Below are 18,563 nucleotides of genomic sequence, written 5' to 3'. Positions count from 1 at the left end.
TATTTTTTTCCAGAATTTTTTAATCTTTTTTATTTTTTTCCGAATTTTTTCATTATTTTTCATTTTATTAGATTATTTTATTTTTATTAATTTTTCCAGATTTTTTAAATTTTTTCAGATTTTTTTTATTTTTATTAATTTTTCCAGATTTTTTTCATTTTTATTAATTTTTCAATGTTCCAGAATTTTTTAATATTTTTTTCAATTTTTTTTATTGATTTTTCATTTTTCCAGAATTTTTTAATTTTTTTTTAATATTTTTCTAGAATTTTTTCAATTTTTTTTTAATTTTTCATGTTCATGGGGCATTTTGCACATAAGTGTAAAATTTCAGGGGGGGTAATTGATCATAACCGTAAACAGTTAACAGAAAAATTGACGGAGGGGGTAAATTGATTAACGTTATACAATTTCAGGAGGTAATTGATGTTTCGTTAACTATAAGGGGTATTTGACAAACCTTGCAATTTCGGGGGGAAATTGCCTATTTACTCATTAATAATTGGATTGATTTTATTGTAATTGTTTTTCGGTTTTCGTTCTAGAAGTAATTTCGTGTTTAAACTCATTTGGAAGAAATCTGAAAGACGAAATAATTGATTATTGAATCAATGGCGTCAGGCACAGTATACAATTTTCCAACGCTCTTTACTTATTCCTCTTCCTCTGCATACAAAAAACCCCAACCTAATCTCTCCCTCTGTTTCAACTCTCCTTCTATTAAACCCTCTTCCAGTTCAAGACTTTGTGTTGCCGCGATTTTGCCACAAAAGCTTCCCCATCGGTGCCGAGTACTTAGAGTTCGTGGTTTGCTTGGTGATGATTCTGTCACTTCCCCTTTACCAGAATCAAACATTTCTCAACCGGTTAGTCATTTTGGTCCCTGAATGAACACATCCTTAGCGTGTCTTTTGTTGGTCATTTTATGGTATTTTCTGGTGGAATGATTTATTGGTGAAAACTAACTTGTGCATGCTCCTCGGATTAGGCGTGTCTTTGTGTCAGACACGTGTCGCGACACTGACATAATTATTCTGAATTATGTCATTTTCACAAATTATTGGCAGTGTCGACGTGTCAGTGTCGTGTCTTGTGTCTAAGTCCGTGTCCATATCAGTATCCGTGTTTCATTGCTTGTGCCTGAGTCTGTGTCCGTAGATATGTGTAAAATCTTTATATCACAATTACAATTGCTGTAGCAGACTGTCGCGACACCGACACATATAATTATACTGAATTATGTGATTTTCCCAAATTATTGGCAGTGTCGGCATGTCAGTGTCGTGTCTTGTGTCTAAGTCCGTGTCCGTATCCGTGTTTCATTGCTTGTGCCTGAGTCCGTGTCCGTAGATATGTGTAAAATCTTTACTCCCTCCGTTTCTAATTGTAAGCAAATTTTACTTTGCAGTATGGACCACATACATTGAATGAATCTAAAAAGTCAAATTTGCTTAGAATTAGTAACGGAGGGAGTATATCACAATTACAATTGCTGTAGCATACTGCAATTTTGAATTTTGGTTTGTTTGATTATGATCTTATTTATCTTCTACTGTATTTTTTATTTATGTATATTTTTATAAAAGTTGAGGGCGAAGACCAAACTTTTATAGAAGATTTGTTTGACATAGAAAAGATATATGATTAGACTAAGTTGTTTGAATGTGAAAAACTGTAAGAGCAGTTGGTAGAGAATACGGAGACATAAGATAAAACTCTATATTTGCGAGTCTGGAGGGGAAGGGAGGGGAGGGACTTGAAAAAAAGGAATGACCAAGTGAAAGAATTAGAGGACAATGAGAGCGGAGGGTTTTGGGGGTTAATTTTTCTTCATAATACAAAACTCTCGCATTTGGGGGAACTCAAAAATTGTATGTGCTAATTAGGATTTGTTATATATGTGCTAATTATTTGGTGTTAATCAAGTTTATTTCAAAACCAATGTTTTGTCCCAATCCGTTGCTCCGTCTGTAGACTGGTGTTTGTATGAATTGTGACACAAACTGATATCGTTTAGGATTTAAAACTGGCTTGAATAAACTATTTATCAAACGGTTGCAGTAATATAATTTGTATAATCGTGTATAATCGTATAATGGTTATGAGTTTTTGAACCTATTACTTTCTGCATTAGTTGAAAAGAGCTTCTACATCTCAACAATTTAAGAAGCTATTTTGTTTAACTTCTCTATGAATATACCTATAAATTTGTATGGGGTTTTTCGTCAGTTAAGAACCCTAAACCCATAAGGCAAAAGCCAATCCAAACAGAACTTATGGTCATAACTAAATTAACTTATGCGGGTCATCTTTTTCAGAAGCTCCTTCATCTAACTTTTCCTTCAATGAACTTTAGGCAAGTTAGAAACCAAAACTCACCTCAGTTGAGAAGCTTCTGTAAGAAAGAAGTAATCCAACATTGGTCTTAGTTATTGAATTTAGTTTGAGATTGCCAAATTAGTACAATTTTTTGTCTTGTTTATTCAAGTACATTTTTTTTTCGAACTGCATTCAGTCCTTTCATATCTGTAAAGTACCGATGTTGACATTGTTTGATTGGTCTTCGGTCACTCAAAATAATTGGTTTATTGATTAAATTTTTATGGACATGAGCTTCCAGCCCCTGTCCTACTTTTGATCTTTATATATATATTTAGGGTCAAGAATGTATTCCTCCGAGTATTAATCCATTATCAAGTGAAGTTTTTTTTTTTTTTTTTTTTTTTTTTTTAAATTTTACTGTTGTTTTTATCTCATTTCGCCTCCTAGAGGAGTAAGTAATGGTTATGGCTGTTGTTGAAAGTCTATCAGCTCATCTGTATTGAATAAGAAGTACCAATCATTTTCCTTTTTATGTCTATGTATGTATGTTTTTACACATTTATGATGGCTGAATATATTTTCCAATATTAATCATATCTTCTTGGTAGAACTAGAAACCAGTCATCGTCTTCTGTTCAAGTATTTGCTCTGTCCAAAGATTTATGATCTCAGTATGATATTATATTTTGCATATGCAGGGTGCTAGTATTGACTTAAATCTTCCAAGACGAAGTTTGCTTGTACAATTTACATGTGATTTGTGCGGTGAAAGAACAGAGAGGCTTGTAAACCGATTAGCTTATGAAAGGGGTGCCGTTTTTGTACAGGTATCTATCACTTCTTGATTCCTGTAGTGAATATCTATGTCGAATGTGTATGTTTAATCATATTTTCGTAAACATTATTAGCATGATTTTTTTTTCCTTGTCTTTTAATGTTGTATTCATGCTTGATTGTTTTCAATATATTTTTAAATCATTTTAAGTGGAGCAATTTCCATCTCACAAGCCGGTTTGGTGGGTTGAATCAGGCCCGACTTAATGCGTAATAAATATAAGAGCCTATTCTAGATCCGTTGAGTCATCCAGTATCAGGCCACCTGGGTAATGTTTCATATGTCCAATCCGAGGCATGAGGGTGGTGTGTGTAGAGTCATGCATTGATGGTAGAGATAGTAAGATTCATGTATTCAGGGAGCTGGAGTTGTATTTATTTCTCCTTGTAAACATAACATGTAGTTAAATATGGATTGTATATAAATATCAGATTGTTGAGTGCTTTAGTTAAGCACAACAACAACGACAACAACCAAACCTTATCCCACTAAGTGGGGTCGGCTACATTGATCAAATTACGCCATAATGTTCTATCATAAACCATATTTCGATCCAACTAATTAATCTCTTAATAGTTTCTCTTGTTTTTCTAAGTCTACCTCTATCTCTAGTGATCTGACTATCCTTCGTTTGATCTACTCTCCTTACTACAACAGAGTTCTTTATTCAAGCACATTCAGAAAATTTCTCCCCCTTATTTTTCACACTTTAATAGCGATTATAAACTGTAGACAACTCTGACCTTACAATTTTTTTGTGGATTGAGTTAGGTTAGGTCTAACCTAAATTTTTAGATGGTTATCAAAGTCTATCATAGATATGTTGGTTCATCCATTGTCAGGCCATTGGCAGTCCACTCAGCTAACACCCTAGATATCTAGTCCTTTGCGTAAGGGGTGTGTGTTGAGCCTCACAGTAGATAGTGATATGACCTGAATAGTGATACAAGTGGGACAGCCCTTACCTGATAAACTGGTTTTTTGGGTTCAAGTTGGTCCCTAAACCCTAATTCTAAGAGTTTTTGTGTGGTCAAGATAGGACCTCTTTAACTTGGTAAAGTGGAATAGGGACATTGTTGTCAATTGAGCTCTTGCCTAGAAACTACACTTTTAACATTTTTTTCTTTGTGCATGCTGATTGCTGCTTAAATCGATAAACGCCTATTGGATACAATTTTTACGATATTTGCACTTAACATTTCTTGGATCAACATCCACACAAATACCATGTTGCCATCCCACATCCTGTTTTTGACCAGTAGCATTTATTGGAAGATTTCTGCATCTTCGACACCCAACAGTTGCATTTGAATCTCTTAACAGGAGCCTTACTACTTGTACCAATGTCTCCTAGTCTACTACCACAAGCCATGAATGACAAAAAAACAAAAACAATAGTTCGCAAAAGACCACACCAAACAGACCCAAAATAGAGTAGAATAAATTGAACAATCACGAGAGACAGAGATAGGTATGAGTGACACAGAATGTCGTGAGAGACATGGAGAGCTGCGAGTGACAGAAAGCTGCAATACAAGAGACTCCCTAGACAGAGTGAGACAGAGAGAACTTGGGTGCATTATGGGCTTTAGCTCTTTTTGTTTGGGGATGTTTAATTAGTCAGGTTGTGCAAATCCGACCCATATCCTATGTCCAAGGAAGATAGGCAATATTGCCCATAAAATTGTTAAGTTGGACGAATTTTGCGATCTGGATCACGATCTCATAGTGATCTCTCCAGATTAAGAACTCTATTTCCAAGTCTTCTCTTCAGTGCGAAGGACCACACAATTTTCCTCTAGTTTCTTGACTTTACCGCTGCTGCGAAGTGAAACCAGACATTGTGGACCCAACCCTTGCCTTTTCCAGCCACCGTTGTATTCGAAGGCTCTCCCTAGTTCCCAGCCCCTCTGTTTCTGTTTGTCTTCCTTCAGTTTCTGTTTCACTGTGGCTTAGTTGATTGTTATTGATAAGAACTTTTATTTGAGTTTTTTTGTTTAATTACTTAAAGCTTTAGAGGCTTAACTTGTTTGTTTCCTTGAATTTTGTTGGTATCGCTCAAGACATGTGACTTTTGTTTGTAATTATGAATATGAATTTTGGGTAATTTGTTTCATTCTTCAGCAATTACGTGTTTATTAGTATTAACTGTGTCATATTTCCTAAATTTGTTTTATTTTCTCGCCCTGCTATCCTAGTTTTGGGGTCCACTGCTCCTCTATCCAAGACTGACAACATAGACATTGGATAGGAGAATAGGGATCTCCCTTTTAAAAGCACATGTAGTGCAGGAATTCTGTAGCGAGAGCAAATATAATTATGTTGTCATATTTAATGTAGCTAGTTGAGGGGTAACCTTGGCGCAACTGGTAAAGTTGTTGTCATGTGACTGAAAGGTCACGGGTTCAAGTCCTGGAAACAGCCTCTTGTGTAAAACAGGGTAAGGCTGCGTACAATACACCAAATGGTGGGACCCCTTCCCGAACCCTGCATATGCGGGAGCTCTAGTGCACCGGGTTGCCCTTTTTATTTAATGTAGCTAGTTCTTGCTGGTCTTTACTTTTCCTGCTAAAGTTCTTTTTTTACTTATTCAGCTATGTAGCTAGGGAGAGAGTTAATATTGTTAGTATTTAATTAAATAGGAAATAATTATATTTGCGTTGTAATTGTAAATATATTCTAGCTTACTCTCTAAGTTACTTAACATAGAATATTATGTAGAATATTCCTTTTCCTCTCATTCAACAAATATAATTATGTTATGCATAGTTAATATTGTCTAGCATTTACTTCTCTTTACATTAACTACGTAAATATAACTCTGCTTATGCTTTTGTACTTAATGTATTAGTAATAGTTTTTATGCAATCATTTTCATTGCCTTCTCTTTATTTATATTCCCTCACATGCAATAAAGAGAAATTGAGTGTGTATATTACAGTATGTATGTAGTTTTCTATAACGATGTTGTTGATGAGTACTTGAATGGCTTTAGTTGATTTCTACCTGTTTAAGAACAAAATTAACTCGTCAAATTCCAGGTTTTAAAACAACCCATTTTTGTTTTCTCTGAAAATAGTCATGGATGGTGTTTAAGTTATGACTATCATTGCCGGTACATTAATCTTTCACTAATTGTCAACTTGTGACATCCATTCACTGTTTTGTTGTATGTAGCATATCTCTCTATTCTGTAATATGTTAAATGAGAAAACAAATTTTTGTCTGGATGTGTAAAGAAAGATATATTCCCAAGTACAAAATCGGTTACTAGATTGCTTTGCATGCTGGCTTGTTCTGAATGTGTATCATATCTCAATTATGTACGATATAGAATTATAACGCAAACTTTCGACCGAATGAAAAGAAAGATAAATTCTCAGTTGTCTACCTTTTCCCATGATTTTATTTTGGTGCTTCTCTTACAAAAGAAGCAGCTCGATTGCAAAAGTTCAATAAAATTCATGGAATGGTTGAATTTTAGGATTAAGTATGCAATTTTTGTCCTTTATCTTTCCTTTTTGCTAAGTATGGTTTTTAGGTACCTTATGCATTCCGTTATTCTTTATTGTAATTAATTTGAAGCTTCTCTTACTAGTGTGCAGGCTGTCAACGACTTCACAAATTAGTTGACAATCTTGGACTCATAACGGAGTATGACTTTCGGGAGAAGACGAACGCAGACTCAGAAATTGATCAAATTTGATGTGTAAATCATAGCTTGAGAGACATTTTTATGCGATATTTCCTAATTATTTCCATAATTCAAAAGATCACATCTTCTGAGCAAATACCATGATAATTTTTTTTAGAAAGAATTGTAAGTATTGACACTCATTATTCAGATCTGTACACCTGGAATGATTTTTTTTTTTTTTTTTTTTATATATATTCCAAACAAATAACTGCTTAGAGTGAATAGTTTATCACTGAGACTGCTAGCAGTTGTAGCCAGTAAATTCAGTTTATATATCTATATAATTGTAATTTGATATTTCAATGTTTAGAAATATTATAAAATTAAGACTAGGTGCTCGTGCCGGTGTCGTGTCCGCTTCTACTGTAGTATCAGTTGGTGTTGCGCAGGGTTATTGGAGCAGATTTGGGAACCACATTTGCAGGTGGTTGTCTTGTGATGGGAGGAGATACCACCATGGTAGGTGGTTGTGTTGTGTCCGGTGGTGTTGCCGTTGGGATTGTTGGAGACGAGTTGTTGCTTTTGACATTCATTCTAATATATTGTTCTTTCATCTACCACACAAGAAAGCTTGAAAAACTAGGAGTTTTTCATTTTAGATTTTTTATTTGCAAGGTGAATCACTTGTGTAGAAGGTTGAAGGAAGAATCACGTGAATGGCTATCAATGACATGTGAATGGAATTTTAAGAAATGCAGCAATCAACGTGATCAATGTGGCCGATGTTCGGCGAATCACGGGAACGACAATCAAAGAGCTTGAGACGAATTGCACATATGTTTTCCAATCATGAAAACGACCCTAATGCTAAGTCTTGGAAGCCCTATCAGAGTGTCTCCTTAAATCAGTGATGCAACATAAAATGATTAAGTACGAAGGAAAAACATGTTTACATATATGTATGTATATGGATCTTGCATGGTTACTACACTAAATTGTAAATATTTTGACCGAAGGAATTGTACGTTGGATTGAAAGGGTTTTCCCATGCTTATCACACCAAACGTTGTTGGGAATATCTAAGTTTATATTGTATTCTAAGTTATGGATTTTATACTCACTTTGTTTGAGCAATGCTTTTTGAGGTAGCTGATAACGATGACAATCTCAAGAGTATATGATTTTGCACGTTAGCGTCCCAATGTAGATAACATTGGAATTAAAACCACAATAATAGTCTCAGAACAAGGAAGCTTTATTTAATTGTTAAATTGTCCATGTAAATACTTTTAACACATATTTTTATCAAATATTTATATTAGTACTAAGATTATTTTTTAAGTTTAATAAGATTTAAATGTTGAATTTTTAAACTCTGTTGGTGATGCCCCATTTCAACTTGAGAGTTAATATTTTCATGTAGTGTAATGTAACACCCCGTTTCCCTAACATAAAAAATTTCGTAAAATAAATCAAAGTTTCTCAATCATAACGGAATGTCACATTCTTTTCTTAAAATCATAAACTGAATAAATAAATATTTATCCTTCAAAATCCAACAACGTAATTATTTTAAACTTCGCAGCGGAATAGTTTTAACAACTTAAAAATAATCTTTGGCATAAGGGCCGCAACATAAAATCTCATAATATCTTGGTTCAACAATAGCTCTTGGAAAATTCATAAGGTAATACGTAAGGAACAGAAAACAATGACAAAATTCCCATCCCGTTACGTATCAGAGCACCTAAGACACACACTTGTGAGGAGTCCACTCACAACCGCAATTAGTCTTGGTTACCTGCAAGTTACCCATACGAAGAGCAACATTTCCAAGCAGAAGGGGTGAGATTTCACAAACAACAATATTAAGCATATAATTCATCACTTACATTTAACAACATAAACATCATCAGCATATCATAATAATAATCATGTAACATCATATCAACATCAACTTCATAATCAACTTCGTAAATAAATCTTTAACAACTTGACGACTTTGACTCGACTATGCAACTTCAACTCAACTATGCAACTCTTAACATCTTAAATCATTTTGACAATGCAAATGCATGTGGTACCAATCAGGGCATCAAGCCCCCAACATATTTGAGCGTAAAAAGGCTCCCCCCAACATATTTGAGCAAAAGCTCCAAGGCATCAAGCCCCCAACGTATTTGAGCAAAAGCTTCAGGGCATCAAGCCCCCAACTGGAATGAGTATGCATGGACTCAACTTCTTACAACTTGAAACATCATGAACATCTTATATGACTCCAACAATTTGGACAACATCTTACAAATTTACAACTTAGACCGACATTTACAATTTTATGACATTAATGGTCAACAACAGCAAAACAGCAACATATGCAGCAAATAACATCTCTTATACATCATATAATCATTAAAGAATGAATCGCATCAACATAATCATCATAAGTAATACTTAAGGTGCATATTTAACAACATCACATTACTATTAATATTAATCATCTTAATTCAGGTCTTCTGGACAGCTTCTAACATCATCAATAACTTTCATTTCATACCCCAAGGTCATCTCAAGACTACACGTGCGAAAAGGATCGCAAGGCAACAATTCAAGGCAACCTACCACTAGTTAGATTCATCACAACATAGGTTAAATACTCTTAACACCTTAATTGAACTCATAGTACACAAGCTTTGAAGTTTGGAGACAATCCATAAGTTTTGGTTTAACTTAGAAATAGTTATGCTGAATTTTCATAAAGATTTACTAAGACCCACTTGGAGTATTTTCATCATAACTCAAAATATAAAAATCATTTTTGAGCCAAACCAAGACCATTAGAAAGCTAACACAATTATCTAAAACTTTCATGTTTACACCGAAGACCAATTCAAAACAGAAATGTGTGAAAAGACACAAGAACGCAAAAATCGAAGTCCTGACAGCACGCAAACGAAGGCACAACAAAGCAGTCACCCATGAGGGGCTGCCTTGCTGCGCTCAGGCGCTGGCAAGCTGTGCCCAGGCGTGGGCAGGCAGTAGCCAGTGACCTGCGATGCAGCTCTGTGCAATCCTAGTTTTTCCCCGATTTTACCGTTTCGTCCGTAAAAACCTAATCGTTACCCCGATTCCAATTCTGTTTTCGCCTACGCGTTCTATTCGACAAATCCTATCATATTTTACTGAAAAAACATATTTTCAGAATCACTTATTTCCTAAAAACACTTAAAATCACTTTTTCTCAAAATCTCAATTTTCATCAACTCAACCCCAAAACTGGTTCTAATCGTTGTACTATGAAAGTTCTAAGGTCTGAACATTGTTTTCCTACATCAATTCAACAGGTTTCCATCATTTAATCAACAATTTACAACTTCTAACCCTAATTCCCAAATTCTCACAAACTAAACCTACAACATGTTAGATGCAATTTCAGAATCACAGAATTAATATTACTGAAAGATCGTCTCACCCTTACCTTAGAAAGTAGAAATCGCAGCACTTCTAGGTCTTCTCCTCTTCTCTTGACTTTTTCTCCCTTTTTCACCAAAAACTGATCGTACGCGTTCTATGTCTTTCTAACCTAACTTCTCTTAGATTGATTGGCATCAAGGTTCTACAGACTTCTCCTTCTCTTTGTCATCTCTCTAAACCTTGCTTTTGCACATAATAATCTTTCAACCTAATCTCTCCTCTATTTATATTCTCCCACTAAATATAAAATAGGGGTTACTAATAAATATAAACACACAACAAAATATCACTCATCAAATAAATTAATTAAATTATAAAAAGACTCTAAACTCAATAAAATAAAATAAATAACAAGGAGGGCGTTACATGTAAGCTATCACATCATCACCACAATAAAAACTAGTGTAAGATATCATACCATAATTACAATAAAACTAAAGGTCATAATTCAACATAAAATATGTTTTCGTCAGAGAGTATTACAATTATTCTTATAATTAAATAAAATACATAATAAAACAAGTCAAGACCGGAGTATAAAACTAGAGCCTGATCCTAGAATCCAATTTAAAAGTAAACAATAATACAAAAAACTTTCAAGAACAACATAAGATGAGAGAATGATTATCCATTTTACTCTCGTAATCAAACACCTTGATACCACTCCTCATTCTCGTTGTGAGGATATTCTGCATAGAATGCATACGTAAGGAAAACATAAAAAATATCGAGTGAGATATGTTATGTCACTTAAAGTGGTAAGACAATATAAATGCATAGAAACAAACTCATAAATATAGGTTTAATTTCAAAACTATCTATGATACATATAATTGTACACGAGGTATGTATAAAATGTAATGTTCATACACCTCTACTCCATATACAGGCAGGTTGTATAAATAACTCATACTCAAGAAAAAAACTACAAATAGAAGGGCACTTAAAGAAGAATATCACCCATTAGGGCTGAACTTTAGTACATCACACTCTCACTAGTATGATAATGTTAGGTGACTATATAGGGTTTCCAAACTTCATAACTACACCTTAACATCAAGGAATCATAAATATTCATTGGGGGTTTCCATACCAAAGAATAATCATATCATAAAGCGGTTTGACAAAACCCACGTGGCCTTCACCATCTAATTAATTTAATAATTTCAATCAAGTTACAAGCACTCAATACGGTAAATTTTTCACAAAATAAAAAAAAATCTTCATGTAATTCTCATGTCAAAATATTAATATTGCCCCCACGTTTTACAAGCTAGTCACAAGATAAATAAAGTATCAACCAAGCATCCTCCTTGCCTCTCTTGAGCTATCTGGCTTGCCTCGATGTTGTGCATAAAAAAATTATACATAAAAGATAAATCTTCAAGAGCAACCTTGTAAATAATTTATAACGAGGATTTAATTTTTATAACTTATATTGTATAACTTATTAAAATATCAAGTACTCTTTCTATTTATATTTTTCAATGTCATTTTATGGCTATGTTCCCGAGTCATAATTTTTTTTTGACACAATAACCTATTCTAGGGATTTTCAAAACTATTGTTTGAGTTTGTTTGTATGTTTCCTCAACCATAGTTACCTCGTTTTTTTAATGAATATATATTCTAGGGATCTCCATAATTCGTTTTACTATTGTTTAAGTATATGTTGTTTTAATGCAAGGATTTCTTTTGATTAACTAACGAAACTACATTAACAATTATTGCAAACAAGAGTTTGTATACAAATAATATTTGTATTGATATTTAGACTATGTTTCTTTTTCCTATAATCAATCTACCTTTGTTTCTGGCAAATTATGGATTGTGAAGATGTGTTTGGTTGAATTTTTGGCTTGTATATTAATTAATCTTTTCAAGAAGCTTTGGTGATATTTTTATGATGTGCTTGTTATGAAATACTTTAGTACATGTTTGTATTGTCACATAAGTCAATTCATTTGGTCGTTGTTCTGGGGAGAGGTAAAGATTCAATACACATCTAGGATGAATATGGTAAATTTGTTTTTTCAGTTAATATGTGTAGTTGACATAAGCCCTAATAGGGATAAAATAGATAATCATATCTAAGTTGTAATATCCCGCGTAAATTCTAAGACTGTTATATCGTTTAATTATATTTACACAACACATTTAACATAAGGGCATTTTTATCACTTGAGGTTATATAAAGGCAAACCACAACTTTTTCCTCATTTTTCCTCCTTCCATTTCTCTCACTAACATAAGCTCTCCTCCCTTCCTCTCTATTCTCTCCCTCGGCCTCACCCTTTTTCCCTCAACTCTCACAAATCATCCAAATAAGCTTAGTTAATTCAACATGCAATGGTCCTAAACTAATTCCCACCACATATAAGTCCCAAAATGCCAGTTTAATACTCCATCATTCCCTTCTCATGAACAGACGTGCCTCCCTCTTGGTCACTTAGAGAATACTACAAGTTGTAATGGTTTAAGTTGTTGCATGCATGTTTAAGTGAAGTTTTAGTGATTCATTTATGGTGTAGAAGCAAGGAATTGGAGTTTGGATCAGAACATAAGCTTGGGTGCTCTAGCTTTGAATAGGAAGCTTAGAAAGATATCACAGTTTCAAGGCGAGTTCCTTCAGAACTAGAACCCACCTTGGATAGTGTATTGATTTGTGAGAAAATTACACTTTTATGATTAATTAGTAAAAACCAATTTGGAATTATAAAAGTACGATTTAGAAGCATGGGTACTAATGACATAGCTGAAAAATATGTTTTGTACCATTTTTCTATTATGTCACCGTGGCTAAGCGAGCTGAAGCGTGGCTAAGCGAGCTTGACTTTTGCTACCTGTCTTCCTCGCTAAGCGAGGAGATGTCTCTCTAAGCTAGCTGTACAACCCTGTTTTGGAGTGTCAGTCTCGCTAAACAAAATGAAACTTACTAGGCGAGGTACCATGAGTTGAATTTTGTATTAATCATCGTTTTTCTTGGAAAATACGTATTTACAGTTCTAAAAGATTTTTTTTAATGTATACTAGGATTAAGCATGGTCCATGAACACATTGTAACATGAGTGATATAATTGATATTAAGAAAGAATAAAGACACGGGAATTACTAACCATAAGAACAATACATGATTAACTTATGTTTAGCTTGAATTAGAATTTATCAGAAAATATATGTATAAATAGTTAAATTGTGGCTTGGATAAGCTCTAGATTATTTTGGATAGGTCAGTCTGTTAGGGTACCTTCATGACGACAACAGGGAGTCCGATTATAGTCCTCAGATAGGGAATTTAGCCAGTTAGCAGAGGGATGCGTCCGGGGTAACTCCACTCGGATCCATTCCGTAAAATGAACTTAGATAATAATGTTTGTTACATGCTAACATAATTTTATTTATAACATCATATGATTTAATATGATATGAAATATGTTAGGAATACAACATGTGGTCCTAGTTTTTCCCCTCGACCACTAGTACCTTGGGATAGGTGGAGCTCATTGAGACATTATGTCTCGTCCCAATCCTTTTATTTATTTTTCAGATACTCAAGTGGATCGTAGCAGGGGTAATGAGAAAGCTACTGATTGAGCTTGCATCTTATGTCTATGTTTATGCTATTATCTTGTGTATGGGTGCACAAGGTTGATGGTTGGTATCATCTTTTAGAAGAAAATTATATTGTAAGCATGACTAAATGACATTGAAGTGGGTTATTCTAGCCCAAATATTGGACTCTGAGCGACTAATGAGATTTAGACTGCAAGAAAAGTAAGACGACCCTTGCACGTCGGTAGCAAGGAGCATTTTTGGCATCATGATTGACTAGTTTCATTGTTAAAATTTAGTCTAACATGAATTAAATCGCTAGAAATGATTTGAAAGATGGTTTAATGAAGATTCATGATAAGATTGAGTCGTAGATGTATGGATTCTGGTGTGTAGTGGTTTATTTATGTGTTTTACTTACTTCTATCCCATTATTTTTATGTTTCAAGATTCTTAATCATATATATTTTACCTTGTAGTTTATCTTTATCTATAGATCTCGTCGAGGAAGAGTTCATGATCGTAGAAGGAGTACTTCATTACACTCATTTCGAAAATAACTGTGAATTTGTCATTTTTGCAGAATGAGGATAGTTATATTGTTTATTGTAGGGTGTATTTTCAAGCCATTTACTTTCACTTATATGGTTTCATGTGTACCACGTGATATTCTATGGATCAGAATACACCTCAAGGTTATGATATAATTTTTTTTTGGACAGATTATGATATAAAATATATATTTTGAAATATTCCTATCTACTTATTAATTGTATATTCAAAATTTAAATTCCTCTTCACTTTCCATATATAGTGATTATATATGTGTACAAGTTAGGTTAGTTACTTAAGTTTCAACTTTGAATGTTGGGAATCTCAAAAATTCATTAAGATGATACTATTATGTGACTAAATGGTAGTTATACAACAACATCGTCCATAAAAACCCTAAATTGCAAAACTCAATCATTTATTTTCCATTCCAAAAAAAAAATCTATAACCCAATTCTAATTTTATTGGATTATTGTATACTTGAAGTACCCCTTGTACAAATTTCAATTTAATCAATATATATATATATATATATATATATATATATATATATATATATATATATATATGCCATTCCAAAAACAATTCCATTTAACATGGTTCTATTTCTATCAAAGAAATTGTAAGGTTATAGTAATATATGAGAGTTTGGAATAAATCATAAGAGTAGCAACATTATAATGATCAAATAAAATAAAATAATCGTATCTAATAGAGATTTTTTTTTTACCCTAGTCATTGCGAAAGCCCAAACAATAACCACCAACGCACTTCACCATATGTTTATAAGGACAAGAATATTTTACACAACAATCATAGTTAGTATAACACTCCCCTGTAATGTAAAATAAGGATAAGAAATATTACAAAAAAGAGTGAAATATTGTGTATAAGATAAACAAAAACTTGACAATGAACTTACTTTGATCATGACCTTTGACTACAACAAGAAATAGAGAAACAAAAAGGATAAGAAAATAAACAAAGTTGAGAATTTCAACCATTTTTTCACATTTATATATAACAAATATAAAATTGTTTGATCACTTTTTATAGGAAAAAACCTCATGCACTGTTTACATAAATTAAATAATTTTTAACAATTTATCCGTTCCAAAAAAGTTCCTCATTATAATTCGAATAACTATTAGATATCACTAAAGCACACTTGCGTATCATGTTTGTCCCTTTTGCGAATAGAATATATCTTTCATAAAATATTAGTTGTCTTTGGTCATTAGTTAATTTTAGGAGTTATTTAATATATTTTATTGATTTTTAGTTCTTAAATTTAATAAGGTGAGTATGCTTTCATTTCCTTGATTTACCATACATTTTTTGTTGTTTTATTTCTTCATTGAATTAACTCAGGGCTAATATTTGTTGAGAAATCAACATAGCCTCTTTCAAGTATTTTGATGCTTAAATAAGCTAATGATCATACCAAATATCATACATTCGAGTTTTAGTCCCTATAAATATATAATTTTTTAAATTTTAATCTTTGTTGTTTCGTTTTAGTCTTGCGAAATTGATTTGCAAAATTGATTTGTATTGGATTTTTTTTTGAGAGAAAATAACTTATATCATTTCATTAAGAATTAAATCAGTAATACATGCTGGAATATCATCAAAGACATGGAAGCTAGCACTAGATGTGGCTGCCTTAGCTAATGTAACGGCCCTGCAGGGTGGGTCCCGCATGCACACCTCTGTGGCACCGGCCTCGCCTTACGACCCCCGACACTATTACTCACAAGATTAATCATTACCCCCTAGTAGTGTTTTTGCCTCCCGTGGGAATCGAACCTAGTACCTAGGGATAAGTACTAGTTCAATGCATTCCCACTACCAATTGAGCTACTAACACCCATACCAGACGTATCTAGAAAGTCTAGCACGTGCGTTAAGTTTAGTACTGGATACATCAAAAATTTACAACAAAATGCGTTCGTACAATTTCAATAAATCATATCTTGTCTAATTAAAAAATAAATACATCCTTGAGACCCATATTCTTCATGCTTCGGGTACGAACGAGCTTTTGCTGAAAAATCCATCCGGCTACTACATTGACGTCCAACCTGATATCTGAAACAAATAAGGATTGGGATGAGCCATAATGTCTCAGTGAGTTCCCCTAAATCCTAAGCTATAGGTAACCTCAGGGGAAACCTACGGTCACCACGTGTCTACAATACAACCTGGCGGTTGACTATACGTGTGTGGTCATGTTTCCTAGACGGTAGTGCATGTTAGACCCGTCATAGGCTTATCTCACCTGTTATAGGCTTCACTTCCTATACGTGTCATGGCGGTCGAGGGGAACCTAAAACCGCATTGGCAAATATACGCTCTACGTATCGAGGCCTAAACATAACTTATCATGACACGACTTTAAACCGGACGATTAGGGGAAACCTAAGATCGTCATTGGTATCATGTTCTTTACTTGCTCTATTCCATGCCTTGTACTTGTCTTATAGCACCTAGTGCTCTTATTCTCTAACATAAACGTGCATGGATTCATTCTACATGTCATAACATAATCATATGCATATCATGCATAAACGTATCTAAGTTCATTCATTATGTTAGCATTGAACATACAAACATTATCTTGATTCATTTTACGGATAGTCCCGGGTGGAGTAACCCCGAAAACAATCCCATACATGACCGATGTACGTACATCGGACTCCCTCGGTGTCGTGCGGGTCCCTTGCGGCTTGAACCGTTCCCCTTAGGTCGAGAACCTCCTGTATCCCCCTGGCGTGGATAACAAGAGACACGAACACCTACGTCTTGTTTACTCAGTGACATGCGGGTCCCTTACGGCTTGAATCGTTCTCATTATGAGAACCCCTTGTATCCCCCTGATGTGGATAGCAAGAGACATGCCACCTACACTTATTAGCCATGGTCTTGTCGTTTATGAAGGTTAAACCTATTATGCATACATGTTTACCTCGGAACCTTGATCGATCCGATTAGCGGTAATTCGTACTTGTTCATGCTTATACCTACTTATTCATGGTGGAGAGATTAACTATCCTATCCACAACTTAACATACTTGTTATATCATTCTTGATCATGTGCGAAGATAACATACTTCGCGTCTTAACATCCTAGAAATTCTTGCTAAACTTGTTAATTCTCGACTACTATGTCAAGGCTCTAATTTTTCCCTTTCTTAGTGCTTACTACCCGAATAAATCGGCTTAAACTCTCTTGAACCGCCCTTGCCATTCATATTAAGATTGCCATGATTTCCATTTCAAGAATCGTTTGATGTTATGTGCATTGCCTAGATGTTGTTTTGGGGTTATAAAGTTGTAAAACATTGGAAGAAAAGCATCGGAACGCACCACCGACCCCACAATGAGCCAACAGCCAAAAAGCATGTTGGCCAACACAGAGCCCTGCGCTATTAGCGCACCTGGGGCGTGGCACTTGCTGAAGAATTTCGCTATTAGCGAAATTTTCACTAATAGCGCAGTTCTTCGGGTCTGTGGTACAAAATTTCCAATTTTGACCCAAAACTCATCCAGTTTGATCCTGCAATGCACTATAAACATCCAGCAACTTACATAACACTATAAAACATCTTTCATGACAATATTAACATGTACAAGACTAGATCAAGGCAAGGGTATAAAATTCTCATTTTTCCTAATCTTAACATAATTCATGTTTTCTTGCAAGATAAGCACATAATCCCAAGGGAGGGTTCTATCTAAGAACTCACCTAACATATTCCTTGTGATTCCTCAAGTTCCAAGCTTTCCCAAGTTCAAACCCTAAGCCAGGAATCCAAGCTAAAACCATTCTCTTTGTTGTTTCTTGTCCATGAAGTTTATAAGATCCTTGCTTGATCACCTCTTGCATGATTTGGAAAGCTTTGATGGCCTAGAGAGGGAGAGATGGGCGACATCTTAGAGAGAGAGAGGAGAGAATTCTTTCTCTCAAAACCTAGAGAGAGAAAGTGAAGTGGAAAATGAATAATTTGGGGCCAAACTTGCTTATATACTCCCTTGTGCGAGATTACTTAAATGCCCTTCGCCTTATCGCGTGTTTGCCTGACACTGATACATAAGTCCGTGCTTGACTAATATTACATAAAAATATCATCCGTCGTACTTAACATTCTTCACCATAATCACTTTCCATGAACCTGAATCCTCTGATACAT

General features: G+C 34.3%; 1 protein-coding gene and 1 long non-coding RNA gene across 3 annotated transcripts; one reads left to right on the top strand and one right to left on the bottom strand.

Moving 5' to 3' along the window:
* The first annotated feature begins 500 nt into the window (after positions 1-500).
* LOC146929659 (Zim17-type zinc finger protein) lies at positions 501-7,185 on the top strand. 2 transcript variants are annotated; one of them, XM_085701459.1, is made up of 3 exons: positions 501-866; positions 3,021-3,149; positions 6,756-7,185. In XM_085701459.1, exons 1-3 carry the CDS (start codon positions 612-614, stop codon positions 6,861-6,863), a joined length of 492 nt encoding a protein of 163 aa, XP_085557585.1. In that variant the 5' UTR covers positions 501-611; the 3' UTR covers positions 6,864-7,185. The 2 variants fall into 2 exon arrangements, with proteins under 2 accessions (XP_085557585.1, XP_085557586.1); XM_085701460.1 differs by having other exon boundaries at positions 534-866; positions 6,763-7,185.
* A 3,510-nt stretch (positions 7,186-10,695) lies between these two features.
* On the bottom strand, positions 10,696-15,450 carry LOC146929658 (uncharacterized). Its single transcript, XR_015006099.1, has 3 exons — positions 15,293-15,450; positions 15,101-15,205; positions 10,696-10,954 (listed from the first exon to the last, which is right to left on the bottom strand). It is a non-coding gene; the product is annotated as an uncharacterized LOC146929658 (long non-coding RNA).
* Positions 15,451-18,563: the final 3,113 nt, after the last annotated feature.

Source organism: Medicago sativa, chromosome 4 (genome assembly GCF_051527215.1).
Source record: "Medicago sativa cultivar Bolivia chromosome 4, Bolivia_mono, whole genome shotgun sequence".
In the NCBI taxonomy this organism is placed as follows: Eukaryota; Viridiplantae; Streptophyta; class Magnoliopsida; order Fabales; family Fabaceae; genus Medicago; species Medicago sativa.
This window is presented reverse-complemented; position numbering and strand designations above follow the sequence as displayed.